This window comes from Megalopta genalis, chromosome 3 (assembly GCF_051020955.1).
Source record: "Megalopta genalis isolate 19385.01 chromosome 3, iyMegGena1_principal, whole genome shotgun sequence".
Taxonomy (NCBI): Eukaryota; Metazoa; Arthropoda; class Insecta; order Hymenoptera; family Halictidae; genus Megalopta; species Megalopta genalis.
In genome coordinates this window covers 31,330,357-31,347,421 of record NC_135015.1, presented here as the reverse complement: position 1 = coordinate 31,347,421, position 17,065 = coordinate 31,330,357, and the positions used below count along the sequence as shown (strand labels likewise).

General features: G+C 49.1%; 1 protein-coding gene across 5 annotated transcripts in view; it reads right to left on the bottom strand.

The window, feature by feature from the left end:
- The window catches only part of Mxd (MAX dimerization protein), a 330,355-nt gene that overhangs the window by 299,305 nt on the left and 13,985 nt on the right, over positions 1-17,065 (bottom strand). For all 5 annotated transcript variants that reach the window (XM_076520598.1, XM_076520600.1, XM_076520599.1 and 2 more), the window contains exon 4: positions 16,082-16,111. In XM_076520598.1, the coding sequence (XP_076376713.1) occupies positions 16,082-16,111 (30 nt within the window). The remainder of the gene's footprint in view (positions 1-16,081; positions 16,112-17,065) is intronic.

The following is a 17,065-nucleotide window of genomic DNA, read 5'->3' as shown; positions in this document are numbered from 1 at the left end:
GAAGTACAGTGCCAGTTTTGCGGCAATTAAAATATTTATGAGACCGCGGACAGCGACATTGTACCGAGTGTTTCACTTATCTTGACCGACATAAATAAAGTATTCCGATAACGTCCTGCGCGCTCCTTGATATTAACTGCATCTTGCTCGGAACGCTCTACGGGCGCGCGGAGCGTGTGTGCAACGGCCTGCACCGTTTTGCATCGGTTCTTTCTACGTGCGCGCGAAACGATCAGCGATTTTATCGGGCATGCCTGGCAACGTTCGCGAAATATTAACGACAATACATTTGGTTAAATTATTACGAGCTGCGAAATGTAACCCGGTCGAAACTATTTTCGGCTCGAAGAACATCTCGACGTTCGTCGAACCGCGAGTTTCGGCCGTCAGCGACACGCGTTATCAAACGAAATATAAGAAAAAAGATACAAAGATGCATAGTGGACGACTTCAATAAACAAACTTTTCCGCTTCTTCGAACGATCGAAAGAGGACACGCGTTTTCGTTCAACGTCGAAGCAACTTCGCGATCGGGCGCAATTTATTTCCAGCATATTTCTACGTAATTTACTTCGTTCCCGTCGGGTTATATTAAACGCATCGCACTGCACACGCGGCCGGAAAACACGAAACACCCTGCACAGAAGTGGGTGCGGCCAAAATGCCGAAGCGGCTTCGTTTTAGCGGCCGCGCCACGAGCAAGACCCGTTCGAGCCAAACAAATTTCGTTCGCCGGTTTTCGCTTCGGATTTGCCCGGGCTCAAAACGAAGCGGAAAGTTCCTTGAACTTCGCGGAAGGTTCGTCGGCGTTCACGGTATCGTGTTCGAAGTTGCCGTGGAAGTTGCGAGAGCGCAGTTATCGGCGACAATCGGCGCGGGGGAAGCGGGCGGGCCGAGCGCGGCGACCGACAAACTTTCCGAAAGAAAAAATGATTTGGAAAACGCGAGCAACCCCGGGGGTAAGGAACGCCGCGCACGCAGCCAGTCGATAAATTTCGATTCGCTGCCGTAGATACAGCTCTCTCTCTCTGCGCCGCGTGCATGCATTAACGGCGAGCGCGAGTGCGCGCGCGTACGTACGTAAGTGCATACATCTTTTAAATCTGATAAATGCATGTACTTACGTACGCAGCGGCGATGAAGCAGTGCAAATGCACCGTGTTCGAGCTATGTAGTACACACGGCCGGGAATAAACGATCGATGTTATTTGCGCGGCCGGTCCGATGTTAAATTAATTATTGGCCACACGCGATGCGCACGCCGCGGCAACGCCAGATATTACGTCCGGTGAAAATTGCTAAATGAATATTCAACGTGGAAATACGACGCCGCTGCGCCGCGAATAGGTTACGGGCTTTTTACGCGATCCTCCTGACCGGAGAAAATCGTCGGCTGTTGCCTCGAAACACGCTCCCTGGCCGTGATCGACCGGCCTACGCAATCGAGGAGCACGATCCTGTTCAGAAATTTCGGACAAAAAGATTTTAGAAACATCGTTATTCGATTCTTTCACCGTGCCGGCCAGCCGCTATTTCTCCGAGCAATTTTTTAGCCAATTAATTCTAGTTCTAAACTATTTCTAGCGAACTAATTCCTCCAACAAAAAGATTTAGATCGTTTGGGCCCTATTATAGAAAAGTTATTCCTTCTTAACCAGTTAGCCGTTTTCGACGAGTATACTCGTCGCGAAGGAACGGCGACATCTTCTGTTTACGACGAGTTTTTCGACTCGTGTTCCACGGATCGAACGGCGGGGCCGGGAGGCCGCGAAAGAGGGTGCGAGCAAAATCAGATTCGACGCGAGTTACTTTTTTCACAAGCGGGAATTTACCGCTAATCCGGCTCTCGATACGGTTTCGAGGATTCCGCATGGGCGGCGCACCGTATATATCTCGAATGAATCCCGATTTGCAATGCGGAATGAAAATAGTCGTCGCGGTGATTTATCGCGATCCGCGAGCAAAAACAAATAAGTTCGAGGCGGCTCCGGCGGGAAACCGGAATTAATTAAAGACTACAGACGCGAGCGCAAACAGCCGAGAATCTCCGGGAGCCTCGGCTCGTCGGCTCCCGTCGTCGGTTATATTCAACGTTGCAGCGCGAAGGCCTCCGCCGACGAATGCGTTCGATTCGATTTATTTTTGGTGGCGGACGCGCGCGCGAAAGGGGTACGTTTACCCCTGCCGCTATCGGATAGTCCAATTTGCGGGGGTATCGATCATCCCCGAAGGAGAGATCCCGTCTTTCGCTGCAGGGCGAGCGGCGAATTTCGCGCGACGACAATCGCGATTGGCCGGGCCCGGCCCGGCCCGGCCCGGCCCGGCCGGCTTTTTCCTCCTATCCGACGAAGATTATGTCCTCCCGTCGTCGCGGCTCCCGCCCGCAGACCAACCGGAAGTTGCCTTTAACGCGCCCAGCAACGGCACAAAGGCGGTCACTTAAAAATTCAATGCATTTCAAATTGGTCAGGAATCGTCTCCTGCTCCCCGCGGACACTCGGACCCGGCTTAATTTTCGCTGGCGCCGCTATTTTTCGTAGCTTTCGGCGCGAGGATCGAGCCTCGTGGTTCGCTGCACCGTTGCAACGTACCCGGGGAAGACGGAGCAGCGCGTTTCGACCCTCGCCTCGACCTCGCTCGCGGGTCGAGATCGATTCGAAATCCGGCTGCTCGAAACCGGAGATCAACGCGCGGATAAAATGCAGCGAGGCCGACTCGAAGCTGCCGATTTTTCAGGATTTTCCAGGCGAATGGCGGACGGACGAACGGTTGCCTTACAGTACTTTATTCGATGATCGAACCGAGATGCGAATTATATCGTACATAGTATGTATATTGCTAAATCAACGCACGATTTTTATAATTTTCCAAGCATCCGGCAAGACCATGTACTTTCTGCAGAAATCTTCGAACGATTTAATCGTATTTAATTTTAGTCGAACATCGACCCGTTCCGCTATGATTTACTTTTGTTTGCGAGCTGACGGAAAATCGGGGAGAATTTAACCCTACTCCGCAACGATCGTATACAGTTTGCGGACGTCTCGGAGCCATTTCTGCGGAGAGTCGAGCGATCGTTTCGGATAGAGCAGCATCGTCGAGGCAAATGAAATCGTCGGGATCGATGCGACTCGGTCACATTTAACGGGACCCCCCCGGCTAATTGCTGGCGGCGATCGATCCGGAACGAGCTCCCGTGCACCAGGAGCGTCGATTGATAAATCACCGCGTTCCCATGGTAAGTTCGACCGCGGATTTATTTTCGACGCGTTGCAGCGCGCCAGATTTAGGACAGCGAGTCGTTGGCCCCTGCGTTCGCACGTTTGCCGCGCGTGTTGCATACTTACGCACCTGTGCCGGCCCACTTTCGCGCTGTGTCCTCGTCGAATACGGGCGAAATCAATCGCGCATGCAAAAGAAAACGCGCGGCGTGGCGCGAGGCGAGGCGAGGCGAGGCGAGGCGAGGCGAGGCGAGGAGATGCGAGGCGACGTTCTTCGAATCGCGCGACTGCTATCAAGCCGCGTCGCGGCGCGGTTTCGCAAGCGGGTTCAACTTCCTCGCGATCCGTCAAACAACCTTGCCCCCTCCTCCCCTCATCCATGACGCCTTTTTCTCCGCGCACTGATAAAGATGCTGGATCCAGTTATCAGACTGATACGCTCGTCTACTGTCTGTCTGTCTGTATCAACGACTTTCGGCCGATATCCAGGCCATTTAACCATGGAATCGACGAGTTCACTATGCACTCGTAGATGCACGCGTGTTAGCCAGTCCACATTATCTTTTTAGCTTCACGTTAGCTCGTGAATGTAGCAATAACACGTTTATTCTGAATTTTAACGTCAGAGCGCGTCGTAATATCTGCCGCAGGTAACACATATATTCGTATACCGAAATACAGTAATATCTCTCTAATTGACTCTCAGATTGTCCAGAAAAGTGGACAATTTGGGAAGAGGAGATACGATTATCCGAGCCTCGCGGTTTATTTTTATAATTGCGAATTGTCAACGATTACAAAAACGAGTCGCGAGGCTCGAATAAAATCGTATCTCCTCTTCCCAAATTGTCCATTTTTGTGCGCAATCCGAGCGTCAGTTAGGGAGACATTGCTGTGTATCGAGTATCGTAAATATATCTTTATTAAATAAATAACTGGTAAATGTATCTTTGCGATCCGAACAATCGTAACCTAGTACGATTTGCGATTTTGCGTACAATATTATTCCCAGTCGATGCGTGCAGATACACAGCTTTATTCCGCCGCAAGAATTTTATTTAGCGACGGGGAAAATAAATTCGATCGGTCGGTCCTACGGTTCTCACGCGACTCTATCAAGAATTTCATGCACGAACGACGTAAATCAGCGATCCTGTACAGAATGTATTCGCTTCCTATCGGGGCTATATACGCTGGCTGCCGCTGATTAATACTATCGTCCCTCCGGTCGGTGCGAGGCAATTTTTCCCCGGGCCGAAATCAGTAAACAGAATGAATTATGAACAGAAGAAGTTTAATACGTTCATAAGGAAAGCCCGAGGATGGATGGCGGCCGGGCGGGCCGTCTTCCAGTGCTTTTATGAGTGCCACAGACGTAGGAAGTTTGGCAACAATATCGGCCGGGCCCGAGCATTTGTCTGGCTCTTATCTTGGCCGCCGCGGCGCGCCGCGCCGGGCCGCGCCGGTGGCGAGATACGATGTCGATAAATTCCCATAAATTCCCATAAATTCCGATGGATTCCCCTCGTCGAGACGAAAGGAACGCGGGGCCCCGTTCCCCGTTCCGTCGTGTTTACGAAGACGGGGAACGCGCGGAGGCCAGGTAATGGAACAACACATAAATCAACGATGCAAACAAAGATCGCGCTAGCGCTAGCGCGCGCGCGCGCGAGCGCGTCACTCGTCGTAACGAGGGCCCCACCGTGTCTGCCAGCTAATAAGCCCGCATTAGGTGTCGGTTAGATACAATTACGAACGTTAGCGACTGTTTATCGTTATGCAACGGCCGTGTAGTTCGCGACAGGTGGGCATTAAAGTTTATTAACAGTCGACCGGCCGGCTATGCCCCTCGAAGCGTGGTCAATACCGTGATTCAGGAATTGTTCGGACCGCTCGGGGATCATCGTTTCGTGGCCGGGCGTGCCGAGAGCTTTGAACATTTATTTATGACGCTCTCCGGAGAGATAGGGGACCGAAACTCCTAATTTTAGGACCGGAGCACCGGCAGTCCCCCGCCGTACAATACCTGCTAAGTAACGACTCTATCTACCCTAATCTTGGGGGCATTCAACCCCCGACGAAACTTGAATCGAACACGACCACGGTTTCCTCCCGAGTTCGGTATGAAAGAGAATATCAAACGAAATTTCTTTCGAACGTTCTTCCGAGCACTCGCGTCGTCGCGTCTACAGAATGTCCTAAAATTATTGTATAAACGAGAAACAAGAGGTTCCCGAGATCGTTTGAAGCAATTTTTTCCTCAGCGAAAATGCGATCCGCGGCTTCGTTCGCGAGTTATCAACGGAAAACCGGTCATCAATGGGATGCGGTGGGCGGGACTAAGCTTCGTCCGCCCACTGACTCGGTCGCTTCGCGCCAGCAGAGCTTGCCTCTCGTTGGTCACCGTTTTTCGTCGGTAACTCGCAAACGAAGCCGCGGATTGCATTTCCGCTAAGGAAAAAGTTGCTTCAAATGACCTCGGGAACCTCTCGTTGCTTGTACGCTAATTTTAGGACACCCTGTATCTGCTTTATCAACGCGTCGATGATCAATCACGAGTCACCTCAGTCTTCTGGATGCCCGGACGTTGCGGAATTGCCAGTTGGTTGACTCGCCGCTTCGCTTTTCCGATCGGCGAAACGTTTCCATTGTTGTCGATTGTTTGAAGTTCTTAGATACGTGTACGGGGAATCGGTGCTCGCAAAAGGAAACCGGCGAGTCAACAGCAGAGGTTCCAACCCGAGCGACCAGCGTGATTCACGTTACACACAGTGACGCGACTTTAAATAATCAGCGAAGAAAAAAGAATAAAACGTTCGGCGATAAGATTACGCGGACGCATCCTCGGTACCGGGAAAGAAGTCTTGTTTCACGGAAGTCTGCCCGGAAAACGATCGCGTGAATAGCGAATGGAAGCGCATGCGTAGCATCGCATCGAAAATTACCAACGCTTTTGTCAAACGAATAACAGTAAATTCTTGCCAATTTTCCTTCCGCTTGTAAGCAAAAATTAACAATTTGGGAATACAGTAATGTCTCCCTTACTGACGCTCAGATCGTCCACTAAAATGGATCATTTGGGAAGAGGAGATACGATTATTCGAGCCTCGCGGCTCGTTTTTATAGTTCTTGACAATTCTCGACTATAAAAATGAACCGCAAGGATCGAATAATCGTCTCTCTTCTCCCTAAATTGTCCATTTTTCTGGACAATCTGTGCGTCAATTAGAGAGACATTACTGTATTTACTGTACTCCGACGTATCGGAACAGTTTTGCCTTTTATTTCCACAACGAGAAATATTTTGGCTGGACAGAATAATTTTTATAGAATAATCGTCGGATATTAGAATTTGCCCGACAGAAAAATCCGAGAAAAAATCGCGAAATTCGCGGCGCGAGGATCGATCAAACGACGCACCTCGACCGAGCCTCGAAAGATTCCAGCCGATCCAGGCGCGCGGGTCTCAGGAAGCCCGCATAAACCCAACCCGTTTTCAATTATTTCGTTCCGGCAAGGCGTGTGCGCAGTCCGGTTTCCGTGACACCGCACCGCACCGCACCGGATCGGTCGAGCGGTACGAAAAACAGGTGTTTTCGATCGGCGCGACCGGCCCTATCCACGGAACGGCCATTAAAATCGAACGAAACACGGTTTACGCGGGTCTATTTCGGAGGATTAATCCGCCGCGTAGACGAGCATCGAGGCGTCGTTAAAATTTCATTGTCTCGGCATCTACGAGCCGGGGCGAACGGTGCAGGCCGCGCGAACGAAACGCGCTCAAATGGTTTTACCGTCGCGTCGTCGTAAATAGCAACAGTTGGGAAATTAACATCTGCCGGCCCGATGTAAATCCCCTCGCCGCCCTTCGGTCCCCTCCTCCCCCCGGCACCGGCCACCCCCACGGCCCGTCGATCTTAAACCTCCTACTCCGGCAAATTGCGCGCGATCGTAAATCGAGGCGTGGTACGGCACTGCTCGGACGGTGGACGCGTTTTTCCTCGGCAATGGACGGTGTCCATCGGACACGATCGTTCTCGGAATTTTCTCGAATCGTCTCTAAATTTTTCGGAAATTCGCGGGATACTGGACAAAAATGTTACACAGCGGTGAGAATAATTATACGCTCCAATTAGTTCTTTTTTTTTTACATCTTTGGCGACGTTTAAACGAGAACTTAACGAAACGCCGTGTTCGAATATTTATGAAGCAGATACGACGTTTTGTCGAGTCGTCGTTTAAATGCCGGTGACGGTGTAAAAGTTGCTTCCGAGTCACAATAATTATGCACATCCGCTGGGCGTTAACACGGAACGATTGTTTCAAAATCGGACCAAACGGGTATCTTCTTCTCGTCATGCTCGCGCAAAATGATCGAGAAAACGCGATCTTGTTATTTCTCGTGAATGCGTTCGGTTACAACTTCGACGAACATTTGTTCGCGCATTAACCAGCGAAGCTATACCTTTCAATTTCAACATATTCGGTCCGATTTTAGAAAGAGTCGTTCCACGCGTAATGTCCACGGCTGTAAACCTTGCGCCACGGAGAGTGCCTCTCGTAATTGAATTGAATTTTTCGAAATTAACTTTCGCAAAGTTCCCGGAACATTCTCCGATGGGACACTTCGATGCTCGTTCGCGGAACAATGTACGGAATGATAGCCTTAATTAGACCGTGGATTTGATGCGCGGCAAAACTAAGCAGATATCGTCGTCCTCCCTCCCCCGCGACGAGAGTAAAAGCATCGGGGGAATTCAAATTATTATAGCGTAAAACGCAAAGTGCGACGGTTCAGCTAAAATTAGAAGTTCGAAATGGTGTGGCAGTCTCGCTGGGCCATCGGAACGAGATATAACGATCGCGTCGTGCGTCTAGAATCGAGACGGTGCCGTATCCGAGAGCCGAAACATCGGCGGCGACAATGGAAACGCCGCGATAAGAATCGTCGACGACTCGTAAAAGAGAAAGTAAAAATAGCGATCTCTCTCGGTGCTTCGCCCGCTATTTCCGAGCTCGCTACGACGATCCAGTTAAACCGAGTTATCCATCTCGCGGGGCAACGACTCTCCGAAATAGTTTTATAGGGGATGATTCCCGGTTAAAACACGCATCGACCACGCGAAACGCATTCTTCCTTCCCCTCGGCCGCGGCGGCGCCGCCGCAGGACTCCGTTTCCGAGGAAATCGTCTCCGAATATCTGTTCGGTCGCGAGACCGCTCCCGATGCGTCGAGCGGTAATCGATTTTCTCGGAAAATCGCTGCCTCGCGCGAGGAAATTGTTGCTCCGCGACTTTTTTTTCCTTCGCGAGGATTCGCTGCGCGGCGATTTCGCGATTCGTGCGTCGCCTGGCTCTGCATTCGCGACTGTTCGCAATTGAACTGCTCGATCTTCGCGCGTTCATGCCGGCGGCGAACGGTTCGAAAAAAGCCCCGAATCTCTTTCATGGTCTCCGGTGAGCACCGTTTTCCCGAATCTTTTTTTACGCGACTTTTAGACAGGCGAATCGAACGAATGAAATTTTGAACGATAAAAATATTAGAAATACTCGACGAAATAACTGAGGGAAGATGGTGATCCCGAGCGAGACTCCTGCTTTTGGCAAGAAAATTAAAAACACGCGTCGTCGGTATAATATTAGCAGACGCGGATATCGAGTTAATTTTATCGGACGCATGCGAAGACGTTTTACGGCAGAAAGGAAATTGGACTGCGGGCTTTCTACGGCATCGAGTGCGGCACAGGATGCCGAATCCGAGCGTCTACGTTCCCGGAAACGGGGAAATTTAAAGATTCTTGAATTTCACCGGACTGGTGCTCGACAAAGAATCGCGTCCGTATCATTTCGCTAACACGCAGCCATCGTGCGGTTATTTCGTATCAACGGGACGCGAATCTTTCCCACCGGAAACGACTCTTGGCGTAATGAGATATCCACGCGGAGACACGTTCTCCGTACGCGATGTTTTCAATCTTCGCTTCAGAGGAATCGGTCGTCGTCGTCGGCGATGGAACAACACGGAAACAGGATCGTCGCGTTAACAATAGAATTTCCACGGTGCGACGTAACTGGACTGCGAATTTCGTGCATCTTTTTCTTCATTATTTTAGCGTCATTTAAGCGTCCGATACGGAAGCTGGTCTTCCGAGAGAACCGTGCCGAGTTCGCTGAAAAATCCTCGAACGATTAAGGGATCCAGTTTCGTCTGAAGATCTACGGCTTAAAAGTGGCACCGGTTGCGATCGCGCATCTATTCGCGTTAGTCTGCGAGCAACCCTGTTTTATGTAATCGCGGTCTATCCGGTATGAATAAATAAATTAATCCGCGGTAAAAATAGCAGCGGAGAGTTTTGTTTGTCGTTCGTGGATCGCTTCGTTGAAAAGTTTCCATTCCGTTTCGATTCTCCGTGTACTTCCGCTTTGCGCGCGCGCGCGCGCGCACGCTTGCACGATCAGACGACCGAACGAACGAACGTACGAACGAACGGTCGAGTTAATACACCAAGGATCGTCGCGATCTGTTGGCGAAAACAAATGCAAATTCATTGTCCGGTGTGCAGCGTGCGCGGCGCGTCGTTATTACGGCAATTAATTAAAATTCCTGTCATTATTCGCCGTCCTCGTGCAGCAGCCCTGAAACCATGCGTGAACCGCGGCCGAACGGTCATTTTGCATGCACCCTCAAAAAGACCTTCTGTCGTATTCCTGATGACATACTATTGCGATTGGAAATTGCCGTGCACGCACGTCACCCGATCTACCCGAACGCTTTAAAACAACTGCACATGCGTGCGCTCGAAGGAGCTCAGCCGGCTTCTCCCGACGCGAATAGCCGTTTTCAGTTTGCACATTGATTATTTCGCGCCAGTTCTCCTAATGAACTTCGATTATCCCTCCGACGGGAGGGAACGACCCGGCCACGAACGATCGTCGTGAACGCGATTTATTCGAACGTTGAAATTACCGCACGATTTTTTAACTAGTTTTGTTTCGTCTTTCTTTTTTTATTAGATAATTATTGCCACCTTTTCACCGAGTCCCGTCGCGACGGTAAAAGTTAAGGGTGACAAATCTATCAACTCCCGGAGCAAGAATTTCGATCGCTGAATCATGTACCCGGATTGAAAAGTCTCCCTGGGTAAATACTTTTCAGAAGCTACTTAGTAAACACTTAGTTTCCGGTATCGAATTTCCGGCACGTCCCCTCCGACAGATTATAGAAATTGCGATGCCCCGAACGAACTTCTCTATCAAACTTTTGCATTAAAGTCTCGGAAGCAAATATTTGCTGTAACCAGATTAGAGGAGCGCGAGCCTTTAACCCCTTGCCCTATAATTTTCTTCGCAGCTACGGTCAACAGGGTGCTATCTCGAACGTTGAAAATTCTCTCATGGAGATCCAAAATTGCTTAGACCGTCTGTCGATTAATTACGATAATCGTGGTTCCATTATTCTCGCGCGCGAACGCGCAGCGAATTTCTCCCGGAAATGCCAAATTTCGGGTTGCCGTGAACTTCCTCGCCCCTCATTGGTCAGTATTTTTTCTGAATAATTCATGAACGATGCCTCGGAGAAAATTTTTGTAAAGGAAAAAGTTGCTTCAAATCACCTGTGGAATCCCTCATTTCTCGGAAATACCATAATTTTGGGACACTCCGCACACCAATATTAATGTACCGGCATGTTGATTGCCGTCTTTTTCCGCCGGCTGCCCCGAGTTTCCCTAAAAACGAGCCGCGAGGCCCGAAAAATCGCGGCTCGGTATTCTCGGATCTGCCGGTTTCGATTCCGACCGCCGAACATTTCTAAGAAAAACTACTGTGTATTTTAAATAACGACGAACTCCGTCGTCGGAAGCGTTCCGATGATCGGAATACCATGACGCCGACGTGAAAGCACGTGTTCATCGAGATGCGTGGAAACTCTGCGATGGAAAAAGAACAGCGAAAGGTCGGGGGATGATTTAAGTGGCCGAATGTTGGTCGGGAAACCGTGTTTCCCGCCAGAAGCGTAGAACGAACGGCGCAACCACCGAGTGGAAACAATTAAACGATGCGGGGTCCGCGGGAAACGTTCTCGTGTGCCACGGATTCCCTGAAAGTCTCGTGGCTGCGTTCTCTGCGTTATGTAACGTAACTACATACACTACGTGCGGTGTAACGGGACGGCGCGGTGCGGTGCGGAGCGGTGCGGCGCGGCCCGGCGTGGGCTTTTACATTGCCCGTTTCTGTGCCACGCACCAACCCCCTCCCGCCGCCCCGTCCGCCCGTAGTTTCGTCGCTTGGGGACAAAAAAAATCGATAGGCTCTCTCTCCCCACGATTCTCTCCTCCTCCTCGCTCTCTCTCACTCTCTCTCTCTCCCTCTCTGCCACCCTCTTCCTCCGTCCTTCTGTTCCTCCCCCCGGTGATCCCCCTGCGAACCCTCCGCCGCAACCCCCGCGGTTCCACCGCGCGCTCTCCTGCTCGCTGTGTGCTTTACCGTGCGGAGTTCTCGTTCTCTGGCTGTTCCTAGCGTGCGGCAAAAAGGTGTACAAGCGACTAACAAAGCCTCGGCTTTTTTTTACGTTTATGCACATTTCCGCCCCTCACGGTTTCATGCCGGTGCGCTGGCTGGCTGGCTGGCTGGCTGCTCTCCGCTCCGCTCCGCGCTCGGAGAGCGAGCGAGCTGCCGGACGGACGGGCGAGCGGGTGGCCGAGAGAGGAGCGCCCGGTCAGCCCACGAATCCGTTAGCGACGAAACACGCATCGCTAACCTTTGGATCGGTCGCACACAGCCGCCCGCTTTTACACCGGGGGCCCCCGGCCCGTGTAAAAATAAATTCGCAAATGAAACGTGAATCCCGCGTCTTTGTCGATAACGAACCGCCGCGCGCCGAGCCGCGCCGACCGGCGCCGAGGGTCGACCCTGTCCGCCGCGAGCCCGATTACCGGCTACACGAGGAACAGGAGGAACAAGCCGGGGCCCGGCTCTGTGCCGGATGGCCGGCCACGCCGAATTACAGCATCAAATGTTCCCTTTGATCCGAATCGATGCTCGCCGATCCAAACTTCGCCGAAAGACGCGCCCCGGCTACGCCGACGCTCCCGCCGCCGCCACTGCTGTCGACGCCATCGCGAAATTTCGAGCGGGATGCACGATTCGACTAATGGACGGTATCCCTTAAACTGTTCCTCTTCCTCTTTGTCGGGCAACATCGCCTGTTCCGAATGTTTGCTCCCTTTGATTTCCCTCTCGGAGCCGACCAACTTGTTTCCCGCCGGCGCCGCCATGCAATCCTCGGATCTAATCCGTGACGATACCGATCCACGGCGAGTCTCTTACACGGAGACTTTGCCGACGATCCTCGAATCTCGTGTCCGAACCATCCGCAGGATTTGCCGGGCGCCGATCGGACGAGGGTCGGCTGGCCTCCGTCTCAAGGGTTGATTTCGCCCCGAACGAAATCGTCGATGCGAGAGCAGCCTCGATTCCGTGATAAATAAATCGTGGGAGGAACTTTTTAGTCGAATCACAACGAGCTTTGAGAACGGCGAAAGCGTCGGCGTATATTGTTACGTTGCTTCCAAGTTGTCGACATACAGTGATGTCTCTCTAGTTGACGCTCAGATTGTGACACAGAGATGGATAATTTGGGAAGAGGGGATACGATTATTCGAGCGGCTCGATTTTTATAGCCGACGATTGTCGGTAACTGTAAAATATAAAATAATACCTCCTCTTTTCAAATTGTACATTTTCGTTTCCAGGTCGAGGGACAATTAGGGAGAATTTACTGTAATTGTAATTTCGAATGATTACAAGAGCGTGTAATTAACTGTGTATTAATTTACTATAAAATTAGTCAGTCTAACATTTCCATAAAAAGCTCGCGTCATTTGGACCAATGTTAAGAAAGTTATTCCATTTTAAAAGGTGCAGTGAATTCTCCCGAGTTTTCCCTTATTTTGTAAACAAAAATTTGGGAGGAGGAGATACGATTATTCGAGCCTCGCGGTTTTTATTTTTATAGTTATAAATTGTCCACTTGTAGTTATAAAGTGTCGAAATTATCCATTTTAGTGGACAATCTGAGCGTCAGTTAGGGAAACATTACTGTACGCATGACAACGCTATGTTGTATAAATATCGTAGAATACAAATATAGAAATTTCTCCCGGAAATGTCAAATTTCGGGTCGCTGTGAATTTCCCTGTGCTTGTCTTCGAATCGTGTCACGTGGCCTGCGAAATGCCTTCGAATCGTGTCATGTGGCCTCCGAATTGCCTCCGAATCGTGGCAAAAGTACATTCATAATGCGAAAATTAGCGAAACCAGTTTATCTTATAATCGTATCTTCTCTTCCCAAATTATCCACATTAGTGAACGATCTGAGCGTCAGTAAGGGAGACATTGCTGTATTGTGTGCGACGAGGGGTATTAATGCCCTTTTTGAAGAATTTCATTTCATTTAACTTCGTTGTACAAGATGATTCCTGAGGTTATTTGAAGTAACTTTTTCCTTAACGAAAATGGAATCCGCGACTTCCTTTGCGAGTTATCAACGAAAAACGATGACCAATGAGAGGCGAGCGGAATCCTCGTGGGTTCCTCGGGAATCGCCCCTTTCCGGGTGTTAACATAATCATGGGATTGTCGCTAAAATTTTTTGGCCAGTTTTGCAAGTATTAAGTGCTCTCTGAAAAGCGGATTTGTCCAAAATTCACCGATCTTCGCCCGCTAGACGCGAGCGAAGCTCGATCCGCGATCCGCGCGCGAAATGCGCTGAAACTCTATTGTCGAGAAAGGAAGCTCCTCCGACCTTTCCACGACCGAAGCGGACAATTTTTATTTCGCACAGCAATCCCTAGTTTACGATCGATCTCGCGCGGTAAATTAATGTTTGAATATCCCTTAGGCGAGCTATCGCGGGAGTCCGTTTCGAAATCGATGGGCTAGTTCCGCGAGCGACTGACTCGACGACCGAGCAGCGCCGTCTAGCTGCGGCATCGTTGTAAATAATTCGTCCATAAATATCGCTTAGAATTCGAGTCGCGGAAATCTATTACAACGTGTTTAGACGTCTCTTACAAATAGACTTTCAGCATCATCCTGTCCGGGGGTTATGAATGACTGGGAACGGCGAAATCCTCTGCCGCAGCCGCGCGGGATCGTAGTGAACCCGCTTCTCTTTCATGCGAGGAGCCCGAAGGAGGGACAAGAACGGGGCGCGCGCGCGGCTCGCGACTTATAAATCACGTCGACAATCGGGGTTAGTACAGGCACCCTTGGAAACCTGTTCCACCGTGCGTCTCGGTCGGCCATTGTTCCGCTCCATTTCGAACTTTCCTGACCCCCGGTGTATAAAAGGGTCCCCACACCCCACCCCCTCCCCCCGTCTAATCACACGTATCACGCATGTTAATTAACGGCCCCGCGGTCCTTTCTACATTGCGAACAACGACGCGAGATAACCGTAAATTGCTTCCAATTTAACACGCAGCGCCTAACCGGGGACCATCGTTTGTCACGGAACGAACAAAAAAAGATAGAGAAGAAGACGCGGACCGTGTCTCGTCGCCTCGATTAAACGGGCTTTCGGCTATACCGTTTGCCCACCACCCCCCGTGACCGCGACGCCTGGGGCTGGCAACGCGATTATAATTGTCGCAGCCGATTTTCAGCGATCGCTCATTGACCCGCGGATTACGTCGCTTCGGGCGACGATTCGAAGCAAATTAATTCGGCATAGATTCGGAAATATTTAAAATATTTCACTATTTAATCGGTGCTCTTTTATTCTTGTACTTTTTTATTTTCTTCTTTGTCAGTTCTTCGACGAAGTCTGTTCTCGATTATTTATATTTAAAATATTTCACTATTTAATCGGTGCTTTTATGCTTGTACTTTTTTATTTTCTTCTTTGTCAGTTCTTCGACGAAGTCTGTTCTCGATTATTTATATTTAAAATATTTCACTATTTAATCGGTGCTTTTATGCTTGTACTTTTTTATTTTCTTCTTTGTCAGTTCTTCGACGAAGTCTGTTCTCGATTATTTATATTTAAAATATTTCACTATTTAATCGGTGCTTTTATTCTTGTACCTTTTTATTTTCTTCTTTATCAGTTCTTCGACAAAGTCTGTTCTCGATTATTTATATTTAAAATATTTCACTATTTAATCGGTGCTTTTATTCTTGTACCTTTTTATTTCCTTCTTTGTCAGTTCTTCGACAAAGTCTGTTCTCGATTATTTATATTTAAAATATTTCACTATTTAATCGGTGCTTTTATTCTTGTACTTTCTTATTTTCTTCTTTGTCAGTTCTTCGACAAAGTCTGTTCTCGATTATCTCGGTTCCTAAACTAAATTATTTTGGAAACACGTTTCTAACGCGCGTCGTATTATATATTTATTTTATATTATATATTTATATATATATATATATTTATATATATAATACGACGCGTATGTATATATATATTTTTTCCTTATTCGATTATTGCGCGTCGGTGTTGTTTGTAACGTCATCCCGCCCGGTTATTTATCCACTACGTCATTGTTTTCGATGAAACGTGAACGCAATATGACTTTGAACTTTCTTAAAACCTGTAATGAATGACGAAGCCGAGGCAAGTATGACTTACACCTCCGTGTTTCTGCATCGAACAGTTTCCAGCGCGTCGTCTCGCTCTTTATACGAGCGACTCGATTTATTCGAGTTTTATATCTCGGTTCGAATTCGCCGGACAGTCGATCGAACTTGTTCGACGAATATTTTTCATTTTTACTCGCGATCGCAACGCGATCGAAGCAATCGATTCTGCGCGAACCTGTCTGCAAACGAATAAGACGATGGATCTCTCGTGTACTCACCTATTTTTCTCCAATTCGTTATGAGTAGTCCTGCAAAAAAAGAAAAGGGTTCTCGTTAAATTCCTAAAACGACGAAATCGTTTGATTTTCGACTGCGTGAAAGAGAAATCGCGAAAAGCTTCGTTTAAAAAGAAACGAATAACGCGCGAAGCTCGCGAACGTTCAGAAAATATTTGCTCGACATTGGTTAATACAGATCGTTTGCAGATGATTTTCAAAAAAAACACACGCATTTCGAACAATCGCTATTATACGAGAGCGCGGGCTCGATTAAACGAACGTTCGATTGTTTAAACTGTGTGTAATCTGGTGCAGATTTTTATTCGTTCCTCATACGTCTCGCTGTAGGACGATTTACACGCTCGCATATCGTGTCCACTGTGTGAAACAAATCGGTTCGGGAGTGGTCGAATTGTAACCGAAACAACAGTTGAGTGCAGAATTGTCAAACCACTGACGTGTGGAACACAGGGTGAGAGGGAGGGAGGGGGGAGGAAGGGCTGGGAGCGGAGACGAATCGTAAAACGCGCAGAAAATTTATCGAGTCGGAACGAAGTTATTGAATTTTCGGGCGCGCTTCTAACCGAAACCGCAGCGAAAACAATTCGACAAAAATAACTGGGACGAACGTAAGTCCCGCGCGACGCGCCGGTACAACAACGTTACAACAACGAACGATCGTGTGGCGTGCACATGTAACATCGGTTCGAATCGTCGAATTATTCAAGAATTACACGCCGCGACGTACAAATGAATTTCCTTCTGTATTCGTAAATCGTTGTTCGTACACAGGGGAGTTGGAAGAAATAAATAATTAATGACGCGACGGATAACAATGAAAGCATTTCCACCGAACAACAATGACTAAGTCTGATTATAATGTATCGCGAACAAGTGGCAAACGGCGAGCGTTCTAAATCGGCGAAGGGGAAGACAAACGAAGAATGTATCGATTGCAACTCGATCACTCCCATGACCTCGGCA